A 17831-nucleotide genomic window follows, 5' to 3' on the forward strand; every position below is an offset into this window, starting at 1 on the left:
AACTCAGCGCAAAATGCATCCGCTGAAATTGTCAGAGGGAGAGCGGAGTGGGGTGATGGTCAGCCAATCCCGTCGTCCGCGGACCCCCTAATTCCCCCTCGGATTTTTCGTTCTCGCTTTTCTAGGGGGGGTGACCCTTTTATTATCAGTGGAGCGGCCCCCCCCTCTGGTGCACTGCAACTGTACTGCCACTGTCCCTGCGGCGCAATCCACCATCTTTTCGCGAGCGTCAGATTTAATCTCAGCCCCAAAAACAATTCAATCTTTCCACTCCTTCAAAAGCGCACACAACGCCAAGCCGCTTCGCCGGTCCTATTCCCTCCCTCCCTCTTTTTTTCTTCTTCTTCAATACTACTCATTTTAATAAATCATCTCCCCTAAACATGTCATCCTCACCGATTCTTGGTCCCGAACGAAAAAACTCCTACGATGAAGAACGTCTCGAGTGGGCGACGCCCTCGGTGCCAAAGAAGTACCTCCGTCTGCCAAGGCTGCGTCGCTCGACCGTGATCCTCCTCCTTATCGATTTCCTCATTATCGCTGTGCTCGTCCATGCCTTTTACCCGCTCATCACGCTGCTGCGTCGGAATGAGGAGCTGTTCGGTGCGAGATTAACGTTGCCCCTGAATGATACCTCGTTTGGCGAGGATGTCCCCGCGCAGAGGACGATACCGAGGATTTTCCACCAGACGAGCGCGAATGAGACCATTCCTGAGGCTTGGAAGGACTTGGTCAAGAGCTGTAGGGAGACTTACTCTGAGTTCGAGTACAAGGTTTGTTCTTGTTCCTGATGGTTAATTGAGAAGGTGGATGCTAATTGTCGTAGCACTGGACGGACGCCAAGGCTCGTGATTTTATCTCAGAAGAGTATCCTTGGTTCCTCGATACTTGGGATACGTTCCCCTTCAATATTCAGCGCGCCGATGCTATCCGATACTTTGTCCTTCACCACTATGGCGGTATCTATCTCGACATGGACACCCTCTGCAACGCGACCATCCCCCTACACCGAATCGAGGCCGACGGCACCAAGCACCACGCCGTCTTCAAGAGCACAACACCCACCGGTGTCTCCAACGACATGATGATAACCTCTGCGCACCATCCCGCCTTCACAAAAGCCCTCTCCCGAATCCAGCTATACAACGACATAACCCGTCCCTGGGCGCACATCCTCCCGCACGTCGCAGTAATGGTATCAGCCGGACCGCTCTTCCTCACCATGGCGCTGAAGAATTATCTGCTTGAGCAGCCGTCGCTGCCTGAGACTACGATACAGGTGATCAATGCGACCGAGCTTGAACCTTATCTGACTGATTACGAGGGCGCGTCGTGGCATCATGGCGATACGAAGGCGATTATGTGGTTGGGTGATCACTCGTGGGTCTGGTACGTGCTCACTGTGATTGGGGTAGTCGGAGGCTTGTATTTGATCAACATGCTCCTGATGAAGTGCTGGGCGCGGTTCTTTGAGAAGGCTTCCAGTGATGAGGCCAAGGATGCTATCAAGCTCACGTAGACGGGGTTATGCTTAATTACATATGACTATAATAATTTTAATGGCAGCGAATGGTTCTTCACAGTCTGTGATACTTCCAATATCGCGCATCTCTGTGTCTAGGCTTCAGCAACGCTTATTGAGGTCCATTCTGACCGCCCCATTCAAGACACGCCAGCCTCGTGGCTTATCTCAACACGTCAGTGCGTTGACCAATCCCTCAGATTTAAATGTGACAGTCCCAAGGTCAATGCAACACTGCATGAGTTCATCAGCCGACATACGCGCGTCCAAGTTAATCTTGGTCCAGACCGTTCCGTGCCGCGGAGGAACTCAGTGAGATGACGTCGGCATAGCTCTTGGGGGAGAATAACCCCGCAAAGTAGGTTGGGCTAGGCTGTATTTGAGGTTGTGACAGGTTTCTTGCATGTCATTGGTGTTTTGAGGGAGCTTTGTATGCAGTGCTCTCGATTGGTGCGGTCATGGGGAGTGATGGTCGTCTAGACTGGTTGGATTGATGTTGAGTCGGGTTCGATTGCTTGCGTCGTGAAGAACGTCCACATGACCAGTTTTTGGTGTTGTAAGACGCGGTGCGAAGCCAGCCTCACTCATCTCAATATGGACTGACACTTGGAGCACAATACGAAGTCCAATAAATAATGACTTTTATTTCGCGCCATGCTTTCTAACCAACAATTCCGACAGCCAATCGCTGCGATGATTATCCAACCTTTTACAATACATATCCTACACTGCATCATTTACTGAGACCCAGTCTCCGATGCCTCACCCTCCAATTCCTTCTTCTCCTTCTCTTTCTTCTCGATAGTTGTTTGCTTCTCCCACATAGCATGGTATCGTCCTCCCTGAGCCAAAAGATCATTATGTGTTCCGCGCTCAACGATCTTGCCCTTGTGAAGAACGATGATCTGGTCTGATGTGGTGATGGTAGAGAGGCGGTGACTGAATACTGTTAGTTATTGTTTGAGAGGTTGATGATAGACTTACGCGATTGTGATGGTTGTGCGACCTTCGGTGACGCGCTCGAGAGCATCTTGGATCTGACGCTCCGTATGTGAGTCGAGAGAGGCGGTTGCTTCATCGAGGAGAAGAATGCGGGCATCTTTGAGAATGGCGCGAGCGATGGCGATCTATAAATGTCAGTAACCATGCCCGCAATGTTAATCAGTAACGGTAACTCACTCTTTGGCGTTCACCTCCCGATAACTTCAATCCTCGTTCTCCAACCTTAGTCTCATACCCATCCGGAAAGTTGAGAATGCGCTCATGAATGTTCGCCGCCTCACATGCCTTGTAAACATCTTCCTCTGTCGCATCTGGCCTCGCGTACAGAAGATTGTACATGATGGTCGCATTAAACAGAACTGTATCCTGGGGAACGACACCGATGTTGCTGCGAAGACTCTCGAGCTTGAGATCTCGAAGGTCATGGCCGTCAATGGTGATGGAGCCATCCGTGACGTCGTAGAAGCGGAAGAGGAGCTTGAGAGAGGTAGACTTTCCGCTACCTGATTCTCCGACAATAGCGGTCTTTGTGCCTGGGGCAACCGTGAAGCTGATGCCGTCGAGAACAGGATCGCCTTTCTTGACGTGGTACGCGAACTTGACATCGTTGAAGGAGACTTCACCCTTGGGTGAGGGCAACTGGATAGCGTCAGGCTTCTCAATTACGCCAGGTGTTTCTTTGAACTGTGCCCATTAGTAAGTATATCCAATTTTCGTTAAGGAGGGAGTACTCACGATATCAAGCAGCCGCTCAGCTTCAATGAGATTGTTCTGAAGCATGGTATAGTACGTCCCAAAGAAGTTCAAAGGACCCTGAAGCTGAACAAAGTAATTGATCAGACTCACAAACTCACCAACAGTCTGCTCTCCGATTGAAATCTTGTACGCTGAGACCGAAACAAGCAACGCCGTTCCCAGAGTGAAAATAGAACTCTGTGTGAGGTTCAGCCCGTTCAACGACCACTGCACCAATCTCTCCGCGCGCTGGAAAACAGTGACATGTTCTCTGAAGCGCGCCGTCTCACGCGCAACAGCACAATTGTGCTGAACTGTCTCATACGCCACGATAGCATCCGTCTTGACAGCTTCCATCTCGCGAGTCTTGATGGTCATGTCCCTTCGTTGCTTTCCTCGGTACTTGGCGACGTAGATTGTGAGGAAGATGTATGACCACATGATGAAGAACACAATGATGGTGTAGAAAGCATCGTATTTCACAAAGAAAATCACACCAGCGACGAAAATGTCAAACACCATGGGAAAGACCTGAAAGCAGAAGCTTTCGAGAAAGGTGTTGATGGAAGCGCCGCGGCTGAGGGCGCTGGTGACTTCGCCGACTTTCTTGTTGAGGTGAAACTCCAGGGATAAGCCGAGAACGTGTTCAAACGCAGCGGAGGAGAGACGGCGGAAGAGGGACTGGGATACGGGGAGCCAGAGGAGGGATCGCGCGGCGCCGAGAACGCCTTGATTGCCTTGGAGAGCGCGGTATACGACGTAGAGGATGATTTCTTTGTAGGGGAGTTTGCCTTCACCGAGACTGTCGACGAGGGTACCGAGCTGGAGAGGTCCTAGCACGTTGACGGTACGTTGGCAGATGAGGAGGATGATGCAGATTAGTACGATGGCTTGGTAGACGGGAGAACCCTTTGGCCTGTGAGTGTTAGTGGATGAGCCGAGTGTGAGTGAGGGGACTTTACCAGAGGTAGGGAAACAAAACTCGGAACCCAGCAAAGTAATCCAGCCATCCTGTCCCAGAAACCTGCGTCCTTCTCGGCTCGGCCGCAGTAGGCTGAATACTTCCGTATCCCTCCGCTGCCCCATTCCCATTCTCAAGAAGTCCCCGTCTCTCCTCCGGCAAAGACTTTGGTTCCAGCGCCTTGGTCTTATACTCCCTCAGCCCCAACGCTCCAATCATCAGAGCCAGCACGAGAACTCTTGCAGCGCCGAGAATGTTGAGAGTGTCGACAAAGCCATGTGATACTCGAAGTTTCGGCTCAACGGCTGAGAGAGCAGCTGCGATCACAATCTCTGCAAGGGCACCGACGCACCATGCTGAAAGGTGAGCAGAGTTTGGATTCCACGGTCCTTCGGGGTCTGGAAGAAGCCCAGCGACGTAGTACAATAACACTCCAACAAAAGATGCCTGAAAGTGGTCAGTTATCCATCATGTAAGAGAGGTAGGGGAACGTACGAGATATGCGCTAAACGCAAAGGCAACACTGCCCTTCACACCATCCTGATCCGCAAAAACCTCCCTCGTGGCGTAAACCACACTCGCAATCAACAATCCCGAAAGCACAACCTGCAGAACCCAAATACACCGCGCGTAAAACTTTCGAATCTTGTCGATGTGCTGTTTCAGGTCACTGTCCAACGCGACTTTACGCGTCGTGCTGCCATGGCGGCTTATGTAGAACTGAGCGGACTGGACGCCGAGGAGCGTGACGAAGAGGGCGATGGGATAGGCGTAGAAGCCGATCTTCAATCCGAGTTCTGCCTTTGCCATGGCTGAGAGGGAGAATTGGGTGAGCGTGAGCTTGAGCTTGGGGGAGTGAGTTGAGGATGATGTCAAGGGATCGGGGTTTTGATGTTCCGAGGGAAAAGGGATTAGTCAGCGGATTTATCAGTGATGGCGAGTTCGTTGTTTGTTTCATTGCATCATTCTTTGGTGTGAGACTTCAATTTTTCGTTTGTGCATTTTACTGATTGGTTTGTTTGTTCGTAGTTTGCAAAGGGAGATGTTATGGCTTCGTTACTGCTAAGGTGCACTGGGGTCGTGAATGCCTCCCGCCATGCATACCCTTTCTGGACTCTTGGACCGGCCAGTGATGATTTGATATTATGGTAAGGTGACGCGCTGTGTGCAGCTGCATTGGTCGCCTCAAACATTGACTCGCTTGGGCAAACTGCAAATAAGGCAACTGATTGAGGCGGGGTGATTGAAACCAGGCTATGCTGTTGGTTCCAGATTTTGATAATTGTGCAGCTCGACGTGTCAATCGTTGACTGAGCCGTAGGCTGACTGTCTTCCAAAAGCAGAAATCCGAGCACACCCATTTGTCGCAGTGCGTCGATAATCACGTCTGAAAAGTAGGCTGTGGTGTAGTCTAACGACGAGCCGAATTGTACCGCAAGGCATAGAAAAGCTGTTTTAAATGGGCTACAAGGATGATGAGCGCGCTCAATTTCTTCACTCCCATTGTTGCTTTGGGTAGGTCCACATTTACATTGTCACAGTCAAGCATCAAGATTGACAATCATCCAAAATGGAACCGCTCGGTGCATTTGCCAGCATTGTCACCATCGTGGCATTAATCAGACCAACTGCTAAGCTCGTCAAATCCCTGAAGGGAATCACCTCGGATGACGGCTATGTTTCCAAGGAAGTTTTCAGAATGGTCAAGCGGATTCAGGGATCGGCCACTAGTATTGACATTGGGTTAGAAGCGCTTAAATGCCACTCATCAACTCTTGAAAAAATGCAGCAAACACAGTCAAAAGTTCTACAGTCCATCATTGACAACAAGTCCTTGGATATCATCGTATCTGGTACGGAATCCATTCGCAAGCAGATGAGCGATACAACACGCGACCTGAATGATATGAGAGAGAGACCAAGAATCATCAAGAAAATCGACTGGCTCCTACGGAATAAGATGGAAGTTGAGTCACTATTTCCCGAGATGCAGCTCGTAGTGGCTTGCCTCTCTCTTGTCTGTCCCATCATTAGAATAGAGATCGATAAGTATATCCTCAAAAAGTCATCCGGCGAGGTTGCACAATGTTTAAAGCAAGAGATGTAGGTACTGATGTTCTTGGTTGAGGAAGCGGCTAATAAAGGAAGAAAATCTTTACTCAGGCAGTTGGAAATAGTTGAGGAACAGTTAAGCATGGACGACGATCTATACTTTGAAGCTGCAACGAAACCGCTTCTTCGCCTGGCGCAGAGTGTGCGACGAAGTAGTTCGGCACGTCGACCTCAAGGAGCACCTTCTGGTCGAAGATCACCCGTCCCAGAGGAAACATTTCTGAGCCCAGCCCCCTCTCGCACCCCACAACCGTCCCCGAGAGCAAGGCGTCCTAAGCCTCAAAGTGATCCAGTGCCTTGCGAAGTCCCATCGGAGGCAACACGACATACATCCAGTAGCTCCGAGTCTTCTCGACCTCGCTCAGCCGTTCCATCATCATCGCCACAGACTCCAGACACGCCTGCGACTCCGCAAAGCCCTGATGCCCCCAAGTCACCGAGAATAGACACCTCGGCACGCACGGTTGGTTCACGCGAGGGAATTGTCCGGGCCATCCAAGGGCATATAATCAACCACGGGAAAGCTATTCCAGTTAAAAGCGCCATGATTGACAACCTTGGGTCCTTCAATTACATTTCAGTCAAAACAGCGACTCAACTTGGCCTTGATATTCAGGAGCTTGACCCTGGTGAACATAGCCAAACACATGACGGTGCACACGAGAGGATACTGCCTGGGAAAGTGATTGGAAAGGTTACAGGTGTAGGATGGAGAAAAGCAGGATGGAGAAAGCCTATCCCCGCTGAGTTTCTGGTCAAGGATTCCTACCGCGGTAGGATGTATGAACATGTCGCTTTTGGGATGATATTTGCCTCCGATTTTGATGCGGCTGGGGGAGGTAGTTGATGAATAGAGGAGAGAGATACCAGCTGATAGTTTCTTTCAAATATCTCTTGTTCAACACAGTGACCACATTAAAGAGCAATGGCAACATCCCGAAGAAGCACAGATGAGGTTGTTTGGACAACAGGCACAACCCCGAAGCAAAGGGCATAAACTTATGAGAAATAGTGTTTGCCACTTACTGCCAGTTGCCTATGATAAACAGGCCTTGTCATCACTCATTCGCTTGGCCAGGCTGTGGGGCTTGTTGTTATTGTGTAACACTACCAGCTGCCAGCGGCTGTAGTCACTCCAGGGAGCAAAATTCCTGACGTCAACAAGGTTTCAAGGTCCCTAAGCTAATCTCAAGTCCACTAAATCTACACTAAACTGCGCTAAATTTACCCAAGTCTTTTGTCACTTAGAAGTAAGATCCTAAGCCTTCCTTAGGCTGTCTACACCTCCCCAATCACAACTTCTCATCTCACAACAACACATCTTCCTTCCGCATCGCATCCCAGCTCAGCCACCATGTTCTTTGAGAGCGAGCAGAAAAAGGTGCTCGCTGAGTGAGTACAACTGTCTCGAACCATGATCAAGCTACTGATCACTCTCCAGCCTCCTCAAGACGGGCGACTACTCCGATCTCACGATTTCATGTGGGAAGGATCGGTACCGCGTCCACAAGGCAATCATTTGCCCACGATCGCCCTTCTTTAAGGCCGCTTGCGATGGCAAATTCAAGGTTTGTGCTTTGTGATAGCTTGTGCTGGGGTTAAGGCTGACTTTTGCAGGAGGCGCAAACAGGCACCATCAACCTTCCCGACGACGATCCGATCGCAGTACGCATGATGATCGAGTATTTCTATCACGCTACGTATACGCCACCGGCTAGGACGACTATCTTTCGTGATGCCGCTATCGATGCGTATCTCTCAGATACCGAATACAATGACGAGCAAGAAAAGACGAAGATGGAGCTCTATGGCGCAACTTTCATCGGCAACAAGAGGGTCAAGAGGCTCACTGCACTGCCGGAGGCTCCAACTATTCCCGGCTCTCAACCTTTTCCCTCTCTATTCGATTTGCCCGCTAGTGGTGCTTTTCCGCTGCCGGTCGCTTTTGCAGGAACAGGCAGAGGATTTGGCCAGGGAGGACAAGGACTCGGTTCCTTCGGAGGCTCCAACTTCGCCTCAGGCCATAATCCCCCCCAAACTTCGCCGAATCAATCATCTCCCACACCCGGCCCATCACTTCCCACCTCAGCTGTGCCAGCACCAACCTCGCCTCTGCCTCAGCAACCGTTTGCTCCTCCGTTAGCCATTCCTGCCGAAAACCTCCATCTCCACGCCAAAGTCTACGCCCTCGGAGAAAAATACGGCATCAGGCCCCTCAAGACACAAGCTCTTGTCAAATTCGAGCTTGAAGCCCCCTTCCATCTTCACACCGACGACTTCTTGTTGGCAATCAGAGAAGCATATACCTCAACCATTGAAACGGACCGTCCTCTCCGTGATGCTGTGGTCGCGGTCTTTAGAAACAATAAGCATTTGCTGAGGAAGGAGTCTGTGAAGACAATCCTCAAGGATACTACTTTGGGTTTGAGCTTTGATATGGTGATGGAATTGGCGTCGGAATGAGGGCCCATGGATATCGAATGTAATGGTCTAAATGTACCCTAAGACACACGAAACCTACCTAAGTATTGTCATAACTTAGGAAGTTAGGTAGAAGAAACTCTGTCTCTCTAAGCCAGGTCTTTCTTATCCTTGGCATGTAGCAAAAAGCCTCTTTGAACCAAGAAACATTACAATCTTCACTCCCTCAGAAACATCTACTGGACTAGCAAATCTCAGTGCATTCATTCAACGCGTATTGTCATAAGGCTCGTCAAGATTGTGCAACCTATGCAGTTTGGCCAGTTCATCATTCATAGTCCAAACTCACTGACACTTTTGTTGATACCAGGATTTTGTCCATGAGGTCTGCTGCAAACATGCCAACCAGGTCAAACAACAACAAAGTATCGAGATTTGACCAGGCAATAACAACGATTGTTTGTTGTCACCGTCCCTGCCTGAATATGAACAAACATGCCTGCTATAAAAGGGACGCTTCCTCCTTCTCACTCTTCATCTTCCACCATCGTCAGCAGATGCTTCTGCGAGCCTCTCCATCTGTCATCAAGACCTCTGCGACAAGGTGTCGAGAACTCCCTTGCATCGCAAGAAGAATAAGGCTCTTAATTTATCATGCTTCCTCAGAATTTCAATTTCGAGGTTTTTGACCACGCCGCCGATCAGAGAAGAGCCCTTGGAAAGTGAGTATATCTAATCACACCTGGTCAAAACTCGGTTCTGACGGATAGCCTAGTCTTCTCAAAACCGGTGATTATTCTGACCTCGTCATCGTCTGTGGTCAGGCGCGCCACAAAGTCCACAAGGCAGTCATCTGTCCTCGCTCGGACTTCTTCAAAGCAGCGTGCGGCAGTGGATTCAAGGTAACTTTGCAGTACATCTCCCTTCGAAACTCGTACTGACTTGGTACAGGAAGCTCGGACAGGCGAGATCGAAGTGCCTGATGATGACCCGTTTGCTGTGAGCATGATGATCGAGTATCTCTATCACCAAAAGTACACTATCCCCTGGGACGCGAAACTGGTTCCGGAAGATCAGCGGTCCCTTGCAGTCACTTCCCCACCCGCAACAGCGCCGTCGAAAAGAACCCGTCATTCTTTCAGTGGTGACTCCTCCACCATCCACTCTCGTCTGCATCCGCTGCAGGGTACCTTTTTTTCCGCCCCTCTCTCAGAAGAACCAGGGTCGCACGAGTCTTTGGTCCTTTATCAAAATCTGCATGTTCACTACAAGCTCTATGCATTGGGTCAAAAGTACGGCATCGAGGGCCTCCAAGATCTAGCTGTCCACAACTTTGAAGCTGAGGTTTATATGGAGTTCCAGAGCAGCAGTGTTGACCACGTTGGGGACTTGATATATGTGATGAAGGAGGTATACGCCTGTGCCGCCGAAGCAGGTCGTTCCCTTTGTGACGCTATTGTGAGAATTCTGAAATCGAAGCCGAAACTTTTTGAGAGGGAGGATATGAAGGAGTTCCTGAAGGAACAGGGCTTGGCCTATGATATGGTCATGAGCTATGTGCAGGATACTTTGAGAAGAGGGGAAGGACGACGGTTCAAAAATTATATAATAAATCCCTAGTGTAGTCAAGACCCCCAAACTTTCAGGCTTACAGTCTGTGGCAAATCTTTAAACCTTGCCTGACTCCTCATTCCCTGTGACATGTACAACAAAACATCCAACGCAAAGTCAGTAACCCGCATAACCTCCCGCACCACCACATGATCCAACAACAAGATATCCTGCTCAATCATCTTGACAACCACATCCCTCAAACCCCTATCTTCGCTGACTGTTGAAGTATACACCTCCTCCACCGCCCCCGCAAAGTCGTCGACCCCAACATTCCCACTCTGGATTTCACTCTCAAATTTTCTCTTGGCTTCCTTCTTCAGGCCTTCTATTCTGTACTTCTCCCCCAGGGCGTAAACCTTTGCATGCAGGCTTAGCTGCGATGACGGGATAGGTTCGTCGACCTTCCAGCTTGCCCATTTACGCTCTTTGAGCCGTTTTATCCTCTTTCGTTCGACGAATTCTGCCCCGAAACGCTTCATACGATAGCGTTCGCTAGCATCGTAGTCTGTATCTGAAAGCTCTGCCTCAACATCGTCATCGTGTTCCTGCATTTGTGTTGTTTCGGGGGTGTATTCGATGTTGTATATATATCCAATCATCTTTTGTACCGCGGCGGGATCATCGTCCGGGAGCATTATCTCCCCATTTGATTCCTGTTACTATAAGTCATCCATTTTGCGAACCATGTGTAGCTTAACGTTTGTATTACCTTAAATCCACTATCGCATGAGACGTCAAAGAATTTAGATCGAGCGCAAATGATGTTCCTGTGAACTCGATACCGGTTGTTGCCGCAGACGATGGTCAAGTCAGAATATTTCCCGGTCTTGAGCATTCTGTTTTACAAGTCAGCAAGAAAAATCAGTCTTGAAGAGCGACGCAATCTTACGCGGGAAGATCTTTCAAATACTCGTGCATCCTCTGGTTTGTGCTAAAAAGCGGTGGTGGGCTGCTCTCTTGTCTGTAGTCCATAGGTTCCCCCATGGTGGATAAGTTAAGATACATAAAGTACGCTGAAGATTTGCCCGTGCCCTAGGCCTTGAAATATATATTTGGATAAAGCTTTTGTTTGCCGAGTCAAAAATTATAGAATTCATTCAAGAAACTTCATTGTGCGATGTCGCACGCTTGAGACTGAAGTTTAATCGCTCGAAGGTTTCATGTACATGAAGATGGGTCAAGCTAATTGGTGATGAATCTTAGAAGTTTATTTCCGAAATAGCTGATCTATAGGCCTAAGTTAAACTAAGCTTACCTTAACTCTTCATCTTTTAGGGTCAAAATTTGTTTGTGTGTGCGTGTTGGGGGAAGGGGGGGTTGTGTCTGCACGAACGATCTGTATTGGGTCTGGTTAGTCTGGCAACTGTATCGTTCCCAATAAACGTGACACCATAGAGGTCACTGTTGATACTGGCAGTTCTGTCATGTTTCCGTGAGGGTAAGTGAATATTGAGCTCCTTATCATCCGACGTTTCGAGAACAAGAGGTGGGTTTGGATGGCCGGATCCAAGCCGTGAGGGTCTGCAATGAACACCTAGCAGACACTTTTCTATCCGGCGCGATGAAGTGAGGCGATCTTCATAAGAACATCATGTCCAAGCTCACTCCCTTTGACGAAAGTTGCAAAAGCCTCGTGATTGAGTAGTCCAAGATTCTCCTCCACAGTTTTGACAACGACATCTCGAAGTCCACGATCTTGGTCGATCGTAGAGGTATACACTTCCTGCGCTGCGAATTTGAAGTCCTCAGTCTGGGCGTACGCTTTCGCCAGCGTCTTGAACTTGCCGACCGCGATAGTCTTTAAGCCTGGAATCCCATATTTCTCCCCAAGGGCATAGACCTTGGCGAAGAGACGGAGGTTCGAAGAAGGGCCGATCCGAGCCCCAAGCTTAAGAACTTGTCCCTTTACTTTCCGACGGCCCACGAATCTGTGGCCCCTAGATTCCAGGAGTTGTTTATCCTCGTCGCCGTATTCAGTTTTTGACAGCTTTTCCTCAACAAAGTTTCCGTCCTCTGGGATGTTGGGGTAACCGGCGAGGTCGAGGTTGTAAAAGTAATAAACCATGATGCGCACTGCACTGAGATCATCATCTGGCAGGTTAATTATACCCTCCAAGCCCTCCTGTATTCATCGTCAGTCTTGCGTACAGGCCCGAGAGAGATATTGACTAACCTTGAAGTTTCCATTACAAGCGGCGGTGAAGAAGGAGGACCGGGGGCAAACAATAGCCTTGTGAACACGGTGAGTGTCCCCTTGACAAGTAATGGTCAGGTCTGAATACAATCCGGTTCTGTAGAGCCTGACATAAGAATTAGCTTTTAGCTCTAAATCATAGGTAGCAACTCACTCAAAGAGGGATTTGTCGAGCATTTCATGATACTCGGTCTTATTTTCGGATGCCATATTGGGCAAGAATCGATAACCTTGATTCAAGGGAACGGTGTTGGAAGTTGGGTGTTGTCGAAGGGCGTGCTGTTGGTTGTCGAAAGGTGAAGAGTTTGTCGGGTCGAAACATCGGCGGTGGACAGGTCAGTAATGAGACAACCTGACTGGCATACTGCCACTGTGAGTCTTATGTGAATGTTGACACTGCCAACCCATCACAACTGACTAACCTGGGACTTGACAGTGGAAGTGAATGTGAACATGCTGACAATAACCTCACACCCTCCGTCGCACCCCATTTGACTATGATGCATTTAGCTCACTTATATCATTGCGGCGAGGGCAATGCCTCTCGATTCTTCTTCTCGCTGGTCTGCCTACTCTCGCGTCGGAGACCCCCCATCTCGCTCTCGAGTTCGTTGTTCGCGAGGACGATATGCAGACCTCTCTCCTTCCATTAAGTCTTGTAGCAGGATAACTTTGACAGAAATAGCCTGTGTTCCTCCATATCTATAAAGTCTCCCTTAGTATCCATTGTCGCGTTGGTGTGCTGTTAGGCTGGAAAAGGACTTATTGCCATGAGTACAATGCTCTTGCATTACTCGAGGATTTGATGCATGCTTATGTTCAATACAACTTTAATTAAAGCTAGACTGGATTGGGACAAAGAAGTGTGAATCTCAGTTGGATCTTTTATGGCTGGGTCGCTTAGGCAAGGTTGATGTGTCTTGTTCCTGTGAGTATCTTGTATGTTCACCCGAACGGCTACCGCAAAATTACTTGGATGTTCATCTGTTCCTAGTCTATGTAATTTAATGGCATGCAACTTGTCTCCCCCGAGCTTTCACACTGCTCATCCTTATTGCATAATGCCCTTTAAGCTCTGGACTACCTTTGCATATGCTAAATCTCTCGCCTCAGGCCTAAACGTCTTTGGGTTCGTAGTCTTATCGCAGCCATGAGCCCCCTCGATCCTGACAATCTCAACATCACGACCAGCCCGCTCCAATTTCTCCCCGAAAACTTCAATCTCGGGCGTGAATATATCCCCAGAAGAAGCAACAAGAATAACATGCTCTGGAAAGGAAGTTCCGTCGGCATACATCGGTGATGCCTTGGGCGACTTGCGGTCTTCAACGCGCGGTACGTACGCGTCAGCAAGAAGATGCTGGAAGGATACGGGAAGAGGTCGGATGGGCTCCGGGACCGTCTTATTTTCCGGCGGAATGGAGAAGTCAACGCCTGGATAGAAAGCGTATACCGCCCTGATGTTCATCTTGAACTCACGCCTCAGTTCAGATGATGCAACAAGCGCTAGGTTTCCTCCAGAACTAAACCCCGACAACGCAACCTTGTCAAGATCAAACATTTGTGCCTGACTCTCAACCCATCTGAAAGTATCTTCAGCGTCTTCAACGGCTCCGGGAAGGGGGTACTCGGGTGCTTTTCGGTAGTCAGCATCAAGAACCAAGATATTGTTCTCTGTAGCTATTTTCTCGCAGAATTGATGGTCCATGCCGAGATTCGGGAGGCAATAAGCGCCGCCGTGCCAATTGATCACGAGACCATATTTCTTAGTATCGTTGTAATTCTTTGGATAGTAGACCCAAGCGCTAATGAAGCGATTAAGGTCGCGGGAGGGAATGCGGATGAGTTTGCGGATGCATGTTGGTGAGGGCGTGAAGTGAGCACGGGTGAAGATGTAGTTTATGAGACGGATAAGAGTGACAATTGCTTTAAGGCGTATGTACTGCCAGAATTTATGGTCTGCCATGATTGCTGTCGTTGAAGCGTTTGGACACTTAGAGAATTCATGAGGCTCTGCGTTCCCTTGATGGCGTTGGCTAAGATCGCCTTTTATGATAAGCCTTTGATTGCCGATCAGCCCGTGAGGGAAGGGAATTGAGGATAGTGATTGGCTCATCGACGACTCCACTGGTGCTGACCGGCCGTGAGTCATCTGGCGAGCGAGTCTTAGTGCCAATACAGGATACGCTAATAAGATCAGTTCACAACTGCAATTTGTATGCGTGGTTTCTTTGAACTAAACAATTATCATATTCTAGTCTCTGCAATATTAACATAAATGGTTATACACTCGCTTCCATAGAGGCCATTTCCGCCTTGCTTGTTCCTCCTCTTCATTCCAAACATGGAGATATCTTCTCCCCGTATTAATATCTATATCCTTATCCCTCACCACCTTTGTCCCCACCCAGGTCTTATGCGTAAAGTAGAACAGAAATATGATAGGGATCGTCAAAATCTGCAGAAAGAAGTTCTTGAACCGTTCAGGCGTTGTGAGGGGGTCTTCACCCTCCGCTTGGATCGGCGATATGGCAACCCAGATCTGAAGAACCAGAACAGTTCCGTAAGCTGCGAGTGCAACCCAAGACCCCCAAACTCCAACCTGTGACCGGAAGGCAAGCTGGGATACATTGTATCCTGATAGGCGCCATGCTCTTCGAAAGCGAATATGGCAGACGCAGATGGAACTCCAGGTGAAGAGAGTACTTAGCCCACTGATTGCAAGCAGCCAGTTGAAGATCTCGTTATGGATCTTCGAGTTCGCGGTGAATGCTAGTAAGCCAAGCAAACCGCAGCAAATAATGGCAACGAGGGGTCGTCCAGTTCGATCAATGTATGCAAATACCTTCGGCGCAAGTGACTGTTCCGCCAACGCCGCCAACGTCCGTGATGCCGCATACACAGCCGTATTCCCGACGCTGATCAGCGATATCAGAATAACAGCATTCATAATATCCGGCAAAACATCCGAGCCGCTCATCTCAATCGCTATCACGAATGGACTAGCCGCCGCATCAGAACCGTATTTGGCCCCCAGCAGTCTCGGCTCATTGTACGGCACCAGCAACCCAATGAGTAGAACCGAGAGAATATAGAACAGAGAAATCCTCCAGAAGACTTGTTTCACCGCTGCAGGGATTGACTTTTTCGGATTGCTCGTTTCGGCTGCTGCGAGACCGACCATTTCTGTGCCAGCGAAGGAGAAAGTTGCTGTTACTAAAACGCTTGCGAAGCCTTTGAAGCCGTTGTGAAAGGCGCCGGGGTTCTGCCACCGTGTGAAGCCGATGTAGTCTCCTTCTGGGGAACCTGCGATGTTGATGATTATACCGAGAAGACTGACTTTGTTAGACGAGATTGTAGGAGGGGAGGAGTTTGGGGTTTAGTACATGAAGCCTACGATGGCTGTGACTTTGACGGCTGAGAAGATGAACTCAGCTTCGCCGTAGGCTTTCACCCCGAGTAAGTTGATACCAAGGATGAGAATGAAGAAGAGGACGATGAAAATACTCTTGCTTGCATTGGGATTCCAGTAATTCGTCGTAAATGCTCCTGCAATGATCTCAAGTGGTAGCACAATGAGATACTGCAGCGTATAACTGCCCAAAGTCAGTCTCATCTGATCTCATCTCATGCTCACTTATTCGCTTTCACTTACTTCCAACCCATGGCAAATCCCCAACTCGGATCCAAAAACCTCGTCGAATAATTCGCAAACGACCCTCCCACCGGAAACGCAACACTCAACTCCCCCAGCGCCTGCATCGTAAAGAACTGCATAGCACCCATGGTGATAAACGCCAACAGCAGCGAGACAGGTCCTCCGCGATACAGCGCAACACCCGACGCGACAAAAAGACCCGTTCCGATAGATCCGCCAAACGCAATCATCTGCAAGTGCCGATTCTTTAATTCTCGCGCTAGCGCTGTGTTGGCAGAGTTGTAGTTTGCTTTACTCATGTTGAACAGCCGCCCGTTGAAGGCGTAGCTGTTGTAGCTGCTAAGGCTATCATGTCGCGACGGGGCGCGGGAGAAGCTGGTGATGAGACGGCTCCATGCTGAAGGGTCGTCTACTGCTGGTTCGGGGCTTCGTGATTTTGGTGATGGCGGGAGGGCTTGCATCTCGAACTCGCGTTGGTATGCCATGTTCGAGATGAAGCTGCAAGCTGAGAGACACAAGCAAGCTCAAACTTGCTGATCAAAGCACGGGAATTGAAGATTTTCCCCAGGGGGTTTGAGCGGCATGCACGTGCCTTGTCGCCACAGGGCGTGCTATTCCTGTGCCGGACTAGATCGGCACCCCAAGACAGGACAAGGGGGGATTATCGCGGGTCTACGATATTGCTAGCGAATCGCTGACGTTCCGCTCCGCACGATGCAGACGGTGTCTCCGTTTGACGGGCCGCAAATGGTTCACAATCAGGGGAATTGAGCGGTTTTGTGATGGGGAAAACAGGACTCGTATCATCCATGGCGATAACGCGTAGGGGCATGAGTCGTGTCCCCAAGCCACATAAAGTTTATTGAGCTGCATTCCTGGTTCTTGGCCCCTGGTTTATCTGACTAATGGATTTAGCGGGTGCGGAAAGAAGGCCGTGGCAGGGATCGGCCTTGGATGCTGGGAGATAATGACGATGCTCAAAGTTGGGATGATTTGGCGATGCGACGCTGCGGACTTGTGAAAGACTTCCGGTCCGTGGATACAACTCTTCCTCACTGTGAAATCCTACCATCACCTAAGTGTTTCAAGATATCGCGGAATGTCTTGTCTAGAATGTCTCGATCTACATACAGAGTCAGAACCCCGGCAGCTGTCACCTAAATAGTTTCAGCCACTGCATAACCGGATTTTCATGACAGCATTTTATGCACCAGTAGTTTCGCGTAGAACTTCCACGGCCTGACGTTGAGGGAAACCTTATCGAATTGAGAATGGTTAATTAAACGCTAATAACCGAAGGTGCCTGGGCCAAGACTCAGTCGGTCTTCTCGATTCTCATCGCGATTCCGCGGGTTCGCTTGCGTGCTGAATCCGTCTTATTTCCTTAAAGCCCCTGAAGCTACCCGAGATGGGACAATTCTTCGATTTCTGAGTTGCTTTATAGACACTGATTTCGTTCTGTCTCATGTCAGTGTAGGACTCACCTACACTGTAAAACTCGTTTGAGTGTTAGCCCTCGGAATGACGTGGAGATGATCATATCACCCGGACTTAAAGCTCCTTTAGCAAAATGGAACCATTGACGGCCTTCTAGAACTCACCAAAGTACTTT

The 17831-nt window shown here is 49.3% G+C and overlaps 9 protein-coding genes across 9 annotated transcripts; 4 read left to right on the forward strand and 5 right to left on the reverse strand.

Annotated features, from left to right (window-relative positions):
* Window positions 1-383: 383 nt before the first annotated feature.
* On the forward strand, window positions 384-1519 carry FPRO_15074 (related to SUR1-required for mannosylation of sphingolipids; the record flags this gene model as incomplete). The annotated part of the gene is made up of 2 exons (XM_031220645.1): window positions 384-773; window positions 827-1519. The coding sequence occupies 2 exons, from the start codon at window positions 384-386 to the stop codon at window positions 1517-1519; spliced, it is 1083 nt and encodes a 360-aa protein (XP_031086284.1).
* A 740-nt stretch (window positions 1520-2259) lies between these two features.
* FPRO_15073 (uncharacterized protein) lies at window positions 2260-5030 on the reverse strand (the record flags this gene model as incomplete). The annotated part of the gene is made up of 6 exons (XM_031220646.1): window positions 2260-2461; window positions 2507-2649; window positions 2702-3208; window positions 3260-4175; window positions 4222-4667; window positions 4716-5030. 6 exons carry the CDS (start codon window positions 5028-5030, stop codon window positions 2260-2262), a joined length of 2529 nt encoding a protein of 842 aa, XP_031086285.1.
* Window positions 5031-5790: 760 nt separating this feature from the next.
* FPRO_15072 (uncharacterized protein) lies at window positions 5791-7179 on the forward strand (the record flags this gene model as incomplete). The annotated part of the gene is made up of 2 exons (XM_031220648.1): window positions 5791-6323; window positions 6369-7179. The coding sequence occupies 2 exons, from the start codon at window positions 5791-5793 to the stop codon at window positions 7177-7179; spliced, it is 1344 nt and encodes a 447-aa protein (XP_031086286.1).
* Window positions 7180-7686: 507 nt separating this feature from the next.
* On the forward strand, window positions 7687-8795 carry FPRO_15071 (uncharacterized protein; the record flags this gene model as incomplete). Its single annotated transcript, XM_031220649.1, has 3 exons — window positions 7687-7724; window positions 7774-7900; window positions 7950-8795. 3 exons carry the CDS (start codon window positions 7687-7689, stop codon window positions 8793-8795), a joined length of 1011 nt encoding a protein of 336 aa, XP_031086287.1.
* Window positions 8796-9407: 612 nt separating this feature from the next.
* Window positions 9408-10246, forward strand: FPRO_15070 (uncharacterized protein; the record flags this gene model as incomplete). Its single annotated transcript, XM_031220650.1, has 4 exons — window positions 9408-9475; window positions 9529-9655; window positions 9705-10188; window positions 10233-10246. 4 exons carry the CDS (start codon window positions 9408-9410, stop codon window positions 10244-10246), a joined length of 693 nt encoding a protein of 230 aa, XP_031086288.1.
* Window positions 10247-10378: 132 nt separating this feature from the next.
* On the reverse strand, window positions 10379-11351 carry FPRO_15069 (uncharacterized protein; the record flags this gene model as incomplete). Its single annotated transcript, XM_031220651.1, has 3 exons — window positions 10379-11020; window positions 11077-11203; window positions 11257-11351. The coding sequence occupies 3 exons, from the start codon at window positions 11349-11351 to the stop codon at window positions 10379-10381; spliced, it is 864 nt and encodes a 287-aa protein (XP_031086289.1).
* A 565-nt stretch (window positions 11352-11916) lies between these two features.
* On the reverse strand, window positions 11917-12771 carry FPRO_15068 (uncharacterized protein; the record flags this gene model as incomplete). The annotated part of the gene is made up of 3 exons (XM_031220652.1): window positions 11917-12489; window positions 12541-12658; window positions 12716-12771. The coding sequence occupies 3 exons, from the start codon at window positions 12769-12771 to the stop codon at window positions 11917-11919; spliced, it is 747 nt and encodes a 248-aa protein (XP_031086290.1).
* An 841-nt stretch (window positions 12772-13612) lies between these two features.
* Window positions 13613-14527, reverse strand: FPRO_15067 (uncharacterized protein; the record flags this gene model as incomplete). Its single annotated transcript, XM_031220653.1, has 1 exon — window positions 13613-14527. One exon carries the CDS (start codon window positions 14525-14527, stop codon window positions 13613-13615), a length of 915 nt encoding a protein of 304 aa, XP_031086291.1.
* Window positions 14528-14830: 303 nt separating this feature from the next.
* FPRO_15066 (putative amino acid transport protein GAP1) lies at window positions 14831-16704 on the reverse strand (the record flags this gene model as incomplete). Its single annotated transcript, XM_031220654.1, has 3 exons — window positions 14831-15896; window positions 15948-16157; window positions 16217-16704. The coding sequence occupies 3 exons, from the start codon at window positions 16702-16704 to the stop codon at window positions 14831-14833; spliced, it is 1764 nt and encodes a 587-aa protein (XP_031086292.1).
* Between the last annotated feature and the right edge of the window lie 1127 nt (window positions 16705-17831).

The sequence above is a fragment of the Fusarium proliferatum genome (genome assembly GCF_900067095.1).
Source record: "Fusarium proliferatum ET1 genome assembly, contig: FPRO_scaffold009, whole genome shotgun sequence".
Taxonomy (NCBI): Eukaryota; Fungi; Ascomycota; class Sordariomycetes; order Hypocreales; family Nectriaceae; genus Fusarium; species Fusarium proliferatum.